This window comes from Rhincodon typus, unplaced genomic scaffold (assembly GCF_021869965.1).
Source record: "Rhincodon typus isolate 14 unplaced genomic scaffold, sRhiTyp1.1 hic_rhity00002928, whole genome shotgun sequence".
NCBI lineage: Eukaryota > Metazoa > Chordata > Chondrichthyes > Orectolobiformes > Rhincodontidae > Rhincodon > Rhincodon typus.
The window spans coordinates 1-9,838 of record NW_025968566.1 but is presented as its reverse complement, the minus strand read 5'-3'; the positions used below and the strand labels follow the sequence as shown (position 1 = coordinate 9,838).

The 9,838-nt window shown below is 40.3% G+C and overlaps 1 protein-coding gene across 1 annotated transcript; it reads right to left on the bottom strand.

The window, feature by feature from the left end:
- Nucleotides 1-463: 463 nt before the first annotated feature.
- On the bottom strand, nucleotides 464-4,828 carry LOC109911699 (fascin-2). The gene is made up of 2 exons (XM_048593472.1): nucleotides 4,765-4,828; nucleotides 464-835 (listed from the first exon to the last, which is right to left on the bottom strand). The coding sequence occupies exons 1-2, from the start codon at nucleotides 4,793-4,795 to the stop codon at nucleotides 630-632; spliced, it is 237 nt and encodes a 78-aa protein (XP_048449429.1). The 5' UTR covers nucleotides 4,796-4,828; the 3' UTR covers nucleotides 464-629.
- Nucleotides 4,829-9,838: the final 5,010 nt, after the last annotated feature.

The window sequence follows — 9,838 nt, the reverse complement described above, 5'->3', positions numbered from 1 at the left end:
ATTGGATTTTACGCAATGAGTAATAATCATCATTTATTTCCCATTGTTAATGTTTCGGGTCCAGTGACCCTTCCGGTCACCAAGCCGAAACATTAACTCCGTTTTCTCCTCCACAGATGCTGCCAGACCTGCTGAGCTTTTCCAGCAACTTTGTTTTTGTTCCTGATTTACAGCATCCGCAGTTCTTTTGGTTTTTATTTATTTCCCATTTCTGGGCTATGCTGATGCAATATCTATTCAAGGGTCAAATCATTGTGTTTCAAATCCTGCTGATAACTGCAAAACAATCAGTTAACATGAACTAGTGTGAGTTTGAAAAACTCTTATCCCATATTAAATATCAAAAAATAAAGCCCACCAGAAATCAAGATTCTTGAATGAGACAGTGGTGCCAAGCATAACAGAAATCAATATCTCATCAAAATGCTAAACATTTATATCGTGAAATTTTAAGTTGCTCCATATTACAGATTACAAATTGAAATGCTTTCTTTTATCAAAGGAAATGAATCAACATTTGAATATTAGTCTCTGCAGACAGTCCTCCAATTTTGCTCTATGTGTCTTTTGGGTCGATGACAAGAAATACAGCTGGAGTTCATATGTTCTACTGAGACTCCTTCCATCCTTTAATATTCCCATAGTGTCGAACTGTCCACTTCATCGGCATCCGCCCTAAGTGTGCCGGCTTGATTTCCTCGCAGATACTTCTTGTTCTTTCCTTTGATAGCCAGTCGACCTTGATCTCGGAACTCTAAGTAAAAGTCTTCAGGAATGACACTGTCGGTGCAGATTGTCCCAGTACTGGATATGTACCAGAACTTACCATCAGAGCCTGTAAAGAAAGAAGATGTGCTCAGGAAAATGAGGAAAGAGAGCTAGTATCCATCAAACCAAATTATAAAGACAACCACAAAAATTGATCTCTTCTATACACAATCAGGCTTCATGTCTTTGTTTATTGCACAACGTTGTTCCTCATTGTGCTTTCCATACAAATTTACTTTTATGGGGATAGTGACCTCAATTTGTGGTTTAACATTTCTCTAAATTGGTTTCCTTTTCTCTCTTTTTTTAACAGCTATGACTCATGAAGCAGCTTGCTACCATGGATGACAGTTCTCTATTCCTTTATCAGTCCAGGCAGTAGAACACTTAGTTAATTCTTTAAAAATGATCAATTCTTGTGGTGTGACATCGCTAACAATGCCTGCATCCTTCTCCCTGAAAAAGTAGTGGGAGCCCGTTTTCTTGAATTGCTGCAGAATCAGCTAGGAGGCAACCACCTCAGCATGGGACTTTGAAGATGTATATATCAGAGTGGATAAGAACAGCAAGTTTCCCTCCTGAAAGACATTAGTGAACTAGTTGTGTCTTGACTTCAACAGCTTCATGGTCATTTGTTGCTGCCATCAGATATATATTTTTCAGCAGAATTAAAATTCTCAAATTGCCATGGTGGGATTTGAATTCATGTTCTCTGAACTACTGGGTCCAGCCAGGTCTCAGGGTATTAAGGAGAGTCGAAGTACTCCCAATTATAGTAGCAAATTCTTTATTCTTCAGTCAAATTGCCTGGGATTAGTTGACTCAAATAAAAATGGTAGCCTTCCAGATCCAGAAGTGAGTATGCTGATTAAGCCATCAAATGCATTAATTTCTCTGCAATTTTATGGTTGTGTATTGTTGGACAACATGATGTTGTGTTTGGTGACTTTGTTTCAATCTTGCAGCATTTCAGGATTTTGAAATGTATATAGCCCTTTTGAAGTATAAAATAGGATGAGTGATTTCTATGCATCATGTTTAATAAATAAATTGCCCTAATTAATCCAGGGTAGAACATTTCATTAAATTGCAGAACATGAATAGATTTTTAAAATTTGCAGCATTTTATTTCAGTTTCTCATCTTAGGTTTTAAACACCTAATTTGAGTGGATGGCTAGACTTGGCATGAAATTCCACATGTATTTAATACCAGTGCCTCTGTGTATTTGTAATGGATATGCAAGGGTAAATGATGGCAGCAAGCTTTTCAAATTCTGACAAGACAACAGAGCTCACATTTATATAGCACCTTATCATGTCTTCAAAATGTTTTGAAATAATTCCCCGACAATGAATTTCTTTTTGTTCTAACACCTAGCCACATTTTAGGTATGACAGTCAATTGTACATAGCAAAGTTTGACAAATACAATTTTAGGTGAATAATTAGTCTAATGTTGGTTAAGGATTGTGGATTGACCAGCACATCAGGAAAACTCTTTGTTTCTTATTAGGTAACGCAGTAGAATATTTTTACATTCACGTGAAAATGAAAACATCCATGGCTAAACCATTTAGCCTGCTCGTTCGTGGATACTATGGGCAATTTACCATGGCCAATCGACCTAACCATCTTTGGACTGTGGGAGGAAACCGGTACACCTGGAGGAAACCCACGCAGACACAGGGAGAATATGCAAACTCTGCACAGACAATTCCCAGAGGCTAGAATAAACCCGGGCCCCTGGTGCTGCGAGGCATCAATGCTAACCACTGAGCCACTGTACCATGTAGCCACGGTTTTAATGCAGGAAATGCAACTTTGCACACAGCAAACTCTCACAAACAGCAATGTGATCATGACCAGTTAATTTGGATGACAGATAGTAGGAACTGCAGGTGCTGGAGAATCTGAGATAACAAGGTGTAGAGCTGGATGAACACAGCAGGCCAAGCGGCATCATAGGAGCAGGAAGGCTGACATTTCAGGCCTAGATGAAGGGTCTAGGCCCGAAACGTCAGCCTCCCTGCTCCTATGATGCTGCTTGGCCTGCTGTGTTCATTCAGCTCTACACCTTGTTATCTCATGACCAGTTAATTTGTTTTTTTTATGTTGTTTAGAGGACTAATATTAGTTATGACATCAAGGATAATTCCCCTGCTCTTCAAAACAGTGCCATGGATGTTTTACATTTACTCAAGAAGGCAGATGGGGCCTTTGTTTAATATCTTACTCAAAAGACATAAATCTGTTAGAAATTTATTTTGAATCTATAAATACATACACACGCACACAACCATTTACCTCAAAGAGTCCCATGTTCCTTTAAATTTGCGTTTTAGGCAGAATACTCTGTAACAATTACATTCACTGTTGGTGCAAAATCAAAAGGGTACTGGGGGTTTATGAAAGCTATCTAAATTAACAAAATCTAAACAAACACTCAGTCAGCTTATTGCATGTTGAACAAGGTTTGCACTGACAGCTGGTTAATTCAGACATAAAATTGCAATCCTGACAAAATTATGACTAAGTCAAAGACGAGAGCAATGTTGGAAAACTATAAGGTCATTAAGTCATATAAGCGCAGAAGAGGCCATTCGGCCCATCGGATCTGCAGTAATCTATCTACATTAATCCCATTTTCCAGCACTTGGTCCATTGCTTTGAATGTAATGACATGCCAAGTCTGATCCAAGTACTTTTTAAAGGTTATGAAGTTTCTCGCCTCTACCAGGCCTCCCAGGCATTGCATTCCAGACACCTACCACCCTCCGGGTGAAAACATTTTTCCTCAAATCCCCTCTAAACCTTCTGCCCTTCATCTCAAAATTATGTCTCCTCATTCATGACTTTTCAACTGAGGGGAACATCCATCCTGTCCATACACCTCATAATCTTACACACCTCAACTCACTTTGAAGGGAATCCCCTCAAGACACTGATCACACCAAGCCACAGGGCAAAAGGTCCTTTAAGATTTACAATAGCAGCCTACATAATGAAATACACAGAGGGCAGAACCTGGGGTCTCGGAGACGACTGGCCTGCAGCATGAAGGCAACTTAATTATGTGTGGACTCTCCTATCTTCCTGCTCCACTTGAATTAAGTTCTGGACAGGAAGGCTTATGTGTGACCTTCCTATGACATCACCAATTGAGGGCTTTAAATAGCAATCAATGACTATTTAAGGATCATGTAAGGGCCTATTCCAACCTGGGCTAGAATCATTTCAGCTCCAGGCAGGAAAAAAGAGGCAGCCCACATGACTAGTGAAGCATTGTGAGTAGCCTGTTAGTTGTAGTCGAAGGTCCTTTGACCTGCACTAAATTGGGAATGATGGAGGGAATGGACATTTTGCAGGCAGTGCCACTGACAGCCAACTACCTACCCCCACCTACCCTTGCTTATAACTTCCTGACTACCCCCATTTCCTTGTTATCCCCAACCCCAGGAACCCAGCCCTATAAAGCACCTTCCTGTCACCTTGGTCCTTGCCATCTTTGTTGTCCTTCCTGCAGCAACCATAGGCTTCATCTCCCATGATGCTGCCAAGTCTGACAACTGAAAGACTCTGATTGGCTGGTAACTCGCGCTGGCTGGACATCCCATCCTGAGGACTTGAATTCACAGAAAGGCCCATTATCAGCTTTCAAGCTGCCTGATTGCAAGGAGATATGTGGGCCTTCATGTGAAGAGTCAGCTCAGGTGTCTTACCACGATTGCAATAAGTGAGCAAGACACCTGACGAAACCATAAGATTCTGTCCTGTAACATTATATCTTTATTTAGGTGAGGATTTGTTCACAGCAATTTATCTGATGGTTGATGAAATTGATCCTAGGCATGTTAGCACATTAAAATATATTATAGCTCCAGTTCTTGAGGCTAAAACAAAGGGTCATGGGCTCCAAAAATACAATGAGTTATTTCAATGCTTTATAACTGGAAAATCTGTAAATGTGATGATCTATGCAGAATCCAGTCTCTCACCTTTAATATGATAAGCTCCATTCTCAAACATGAGCTGAAAGACATCATATACTGAACGATTGGCATCAAGTGTGCTGGAGCTTTTGTGGTGACAGACAAATCCATGGTCTCCTCGTAGTACTAGGATAGGCCTATTAATAAGCTTCAATGTAAACTCTTCATCTTCCCCTAAAGCCACATCAAGACAGAAATATCACTTTAATTTTGACTCAGTTCACAGCTTCAGTTGTGATGAAATACAATCAATCATTCTGGGGGAATTTTCTTGCCCTTTGTCTTTTCATCCTGGATCAATTTCAGCATTATAACAAGAGTGCAAAGGAAACCAAATTGTGCTGTTTGCTACTGACAAACGCATTAGCAATCTTTTGAAATTCCTCAGTTTTGTATTTCAGCAAAGATGTTAACCTGAAGTAGTTTCATGTCTTTATTGAATTATCAGGCAAGAAATTCATATGGAAACACACACTTTTCTCGCTGATATCCCATCGGGCAATTTCAAGTAAAAAATATTCAAGTGTGACATTTAGAAAGGACTTTTAACAATCAAAATTCTCCTGTACATATTTCTATAGTTCTCTGCAATGAAACCTCCAATGAAATTTACATTGCGTATATTTAATGTAAGTTATTTGTATACTAATGTATAAAACCTATTGCCACTTTCCAATGTTTCTTGATAAACAATTCTACAGCTAAGGCATAAAATCATTCAAGTTATTGAGATTCTAACCTTTATGCTTTGAAGGACAGATGTTAAAGGTGATGATTTTGAAACTTAATTGAGAGAAGTCATTTATGCACTTATGAATTGAAATAGTAATTGTGACTATTATAAGAATACTGTGTATGGATGTGGTCGACGTATCTTGTGCATCAACCAAAAAATGATTCCTTCTGGAATCTAATATTGTGAATGATATTTTTGCTCTAATAATAAGGGATAAGCTAGCAAGTTTAAATTGGATTTGGAATCTTTACTGTAGCATCTCATTAAATCTTGTGCTCTTTTTCCCTGAAATTGCATTGTGCAATGTTAACGCCCAATTTGTTTGCACATTCATGAATTCCTGGCCTATCATTTGAATCAGGAAACCTGTTCAAGTCATAACTGAAATAATTCCACAGAGGCTAATATCCTGTCATCAAGTCCCCCTTTATTTACACGTGCATAGTAGTTGACACTGATCCAGCTCTCTCAGAGCCAGCTCTCAGAGTGAACAGAACCTCTGACACTCCTGTTTATATCTGTCAGTCAGAGCTCTCTGATTGGATCGGGTTAGCAGCCCCAATCAGGGAACTCCAATTTTATGAGGTCCACCTGGCTTACCTTGTTACAATCACTACATCCCCACCCCCTCTAAGTCTGGGGACGTAGGCCTGTTCTTTCTCTTGTAGCCTCTTCTGTGGCGTTTTCAGACTACATTTGGTTTCTCCATCTCAGCTTCAGATATGGGCGGTATGTACTGGACCATAGCCCGCCTCTTGGCTTCATGTGAAGAGTCAGCTCAGGTGGAATAAGTGAGCAAGATACCTGACTAATGGTAACCAAACCAGCTGCTTCTCATACGAGACTGGAACTGAAGTTCTACCCTTAATATGTAAAGGTTCCCTGGTATAGGTACTCAGTGTAGCTGAGGTCTTACAAATCTTAAGGGTTGGAATCCATTGTGAATTTTTTTAAAGACTGGCTCTGCACTCAATGATACAGCCACACTGGTATCAACCTCCCTTAGAACCAGGTGACCATTTAACCAGACGTTTGTTTTGATTAGTTCTGATTTGGATGTTAATAAGCAATTTAACTGTTCCGAACCAGCTCTGTTAGATTCTGGCCGATGAGTTCTCTGACTCAATTCTGACCTAGTGGGACTCTTTTGCTGCCTCGGGTTTGCATACTGGCAGCAACTGCAATGGCTTTGCTGGCCCGGATCCTGAAGTAAATGTTAAACGTTTGGCCAAGGCTTGGCTTTGTTTTGGGGTTTTGCTGTGGCTGACTGAGAGTCCTTCAGTTCAGGATATGTCCTGAGTGAGGCTATGCAATTGCCTTCACTCAAGTGCTGTCCCCCAAGCTCAGTCGAACAGGCGAGGGTGTTCACTTCCATCTGAATACCCTACAACTCATATGCTCCACTTGCCGCATTTTCCAATGACAAAGCCCGATGTTGTGCCTGTTTGAGCATAGTTTTGTCTCCTCTAGTAGGTGCTTTTGCATGGTTACATCATTAATCCCGCATACCAAGTGGTCTCTCTGCATTTCATTAAGTGTTAACCAAAGTCACATGCCTCTGCCAGTCATCTAAACCTTGTCAGGCATCCCAACATGGATTCCCATGGTTCTCAAACTGCCAAGTAAAATCATTAGCATCTCAGAATCAAAGCAGGCTTGGGGTCGTAATATGCCTTAACTAAATCTGTCAACTGTTGGAAGGTTTAGTATCAGGTACCTCAGGAAACGTTAGGATCCTTATAATTGAAAAAGTTGCAGGTCCATGAGCTGTTAAAAGAATTACTTGTTGTTTTTCATCTATCCCAATGTCATTTGCCTGGGGTAAAAAAACACATTCTTTCCACATACTGGGCCTAGCCTTCGACAGCAGGATCAAATCAGTCAAGCTTCCCAAATAACAGCATGATGCCAGAAATGCTTATCCCAACTCAAAGATGACTGGTGCGACTGAATTTCTTTAGGAATGTATTTGTTTCTCTCACTATCACCAAAATAACTCCAGAGGGGCCAGTATTCTATCACCAAGTCACTTTTTATTAACATGAGCATAGTGCTTGACACTGGTCCAGTGTCCTCAGAGCCAGCTCTCAGAGTGCCAAGATGTCTGACGCTCCTGTTTATATCTGTCAGCCAGGGCTCCCTGATGGGGGCTGTTAACCTGCTTCAATCAGGGATCTCATATTCTATGAGGTCTGCCTGGCTGAGCTCATTACAGTCACTACAATAACCTTTGTTGCACAAAAACATGTTAATGTGAATAATTTAACCCCTATCAACATGACTAAGAATTGGTTGGCATTGATTTATTGTAGTTACTGAAAATAGCACAATCAAATCCATCCATCTGCAGCTCAGCTTTTTAAAGTTTCTTTCAATCTGGATTAACTCACCAACTGAATCACTCACTGATGCAAGATGCCCGTTTTTCTTTGTACAAATATATTTGCCATTGTTAGCCTTGATTGCTATTCTGCGTCCGCGCCATTCAATTTCAAACATACAGTTGGCATCTCTGGATTAGAAAGAGGAAAATAATCTGTTCAGAAGACCTGGTCACCTTCTCAGCAATCATCTCACACTTGTTCTCATCCAGGAACTCATACCCAGAAGCTGAAACTGAAATGTATACCATTTCTGTGCAGGTTGATAGTATTCATTAAAGTTAAGTAAGGTACATATTACAAATTCCACATTGTGACCAGCCCAGATTACAATCATATGTAACATTACACATGTAATAACTGTAACACAATCGAAATTGTGTGATGCAAGCCTGGTGAGGTAGAGGGAATGGCAATGTGGGATTGATTTTGATGAGAAGTGAGTGATATTTTGTTGATAAGCTTTGGAAGCAAAATGACAAAATGCATAGTGATTGCAATGACATAAATGCACCAGACACTTTGGGTCATAATTCACACTTTGGGGTTAATTCAGAATTTAGATTGTAGAGTAAAATGGACATTACCTACCTTTTTCCATAGAATCCCTACAGTATGGACTGTACCTGTTCTATATCTCTCTGATTTTTATTTCTACTGATTTACAATGTTTATTTCCATTACCATCCTGAATTTGTGAAAGGTGTTGTACAAAGGTAATATTTTATGTTACTGATTGGATCTCTTTCTTCCACGTCTATAACATTATTAACATTAACTTACGCTTCCACCAATCAAGATTGATTTTTCCAACTAGCTCCTTCCCAGCCTCACTTCCTTTGTCCTTTGCAAACCTAAAGTTACACCAGAATTCTATTGCCCATATTCTCTACTATGCAGACTACTGCATATTATGTGTTCATTCTTTGCTCACCTCCACTGGTAATCTGTACTCCTGCAAACTTGCTACTAAATCCACATTCTGAATGCCCCAGATCAAAATGAAGTTCCTTTAGCTGTATGACTCTGCTTGGACCTCCCTCCCCTGGCTCAAGATAACTGTTTGCTCCTTTTCATCTGCTCCACTTATGGAGGTTGATCATCAAATCACTACAGCACTGCCCCATGTTGTCTTTATTTCTGAGTTCAAACACCTTCTGAAGTGAAGTACTTTGATCATTTGACAGATAGCACACACAGAAATTAGGGGCAGGACTAAACCATTTAGCCTCTCGAGCTTTCGCTGAACTCTTGCAATTTGGGGCACCCCATTGCCAGGAAGGGAGTTGGTATTTTAAATACTTTAGTGAAGGTGACAGCCTCGAATTTAACCTGCTTTGCAGCCTTTACATTTTTTGCAGCCTTTACATGTTTTGCAGCCTTTGTGAAACCCAATGGCTGACGCAAGGTATGGAGTTGCAGCTTGTGGGCCTCTCTTCCTGTTCCTCAAGCTCCTGTCTGTCTGATTACCCCCCAGAGGCTGGGGATTAACCTCTCCCACAGAGCAGATTGCCCCATTAGGAACACAACATGGAAACAGACCCTTCAGTTCAACCTGTCCATGCCAACAGTAATCCCAAACTAAACTAGTCCAACCTGCCTGCACTTGGTCCATATCCTTCCAAACATTTCCTATTTATGTACTTATCTAAATGCCTTTAAACATTCTAACTGTACCCACATCAACCACTTCCTCTGGAAGTTCATTCCACACACAACCTCTCTCTCTGTAAAAAAAGTTGTCCCTTGTGCTATTTAGATCTTTGTCTTCTCACCTTAAAAGTATGCCCCCTAGTCTTGAAAACCCCCACCCAAGGGAAAAGACATCTGCCATTCACCTTATCTATAAGATGCATACTTTGGGGTTAAAATTCCAGTGGCAGCAACAGAGTGTTAAAACTCAACAGCATTCAGTGAAAGTCGAATCAGAGATAGTAGGAACTGCAGATGCTGGAGAATCCGA

Bases quoted from the DNA above. Each gene is read 5' to 3' on its own strand.
- LOC109911699 (XM_048593472.1), bottom strand. From the start codon at position 4,795: ATGTTTGAGAATGGAGCTTATCATATTAAAG. The intron at 836-4,764 runs GTGAGAGACTGG...CTTTCTTTACAG, and splicing joins TGGAGCTTATCATATTAAAG to GCTCTGATGGTAAGTTCTGG.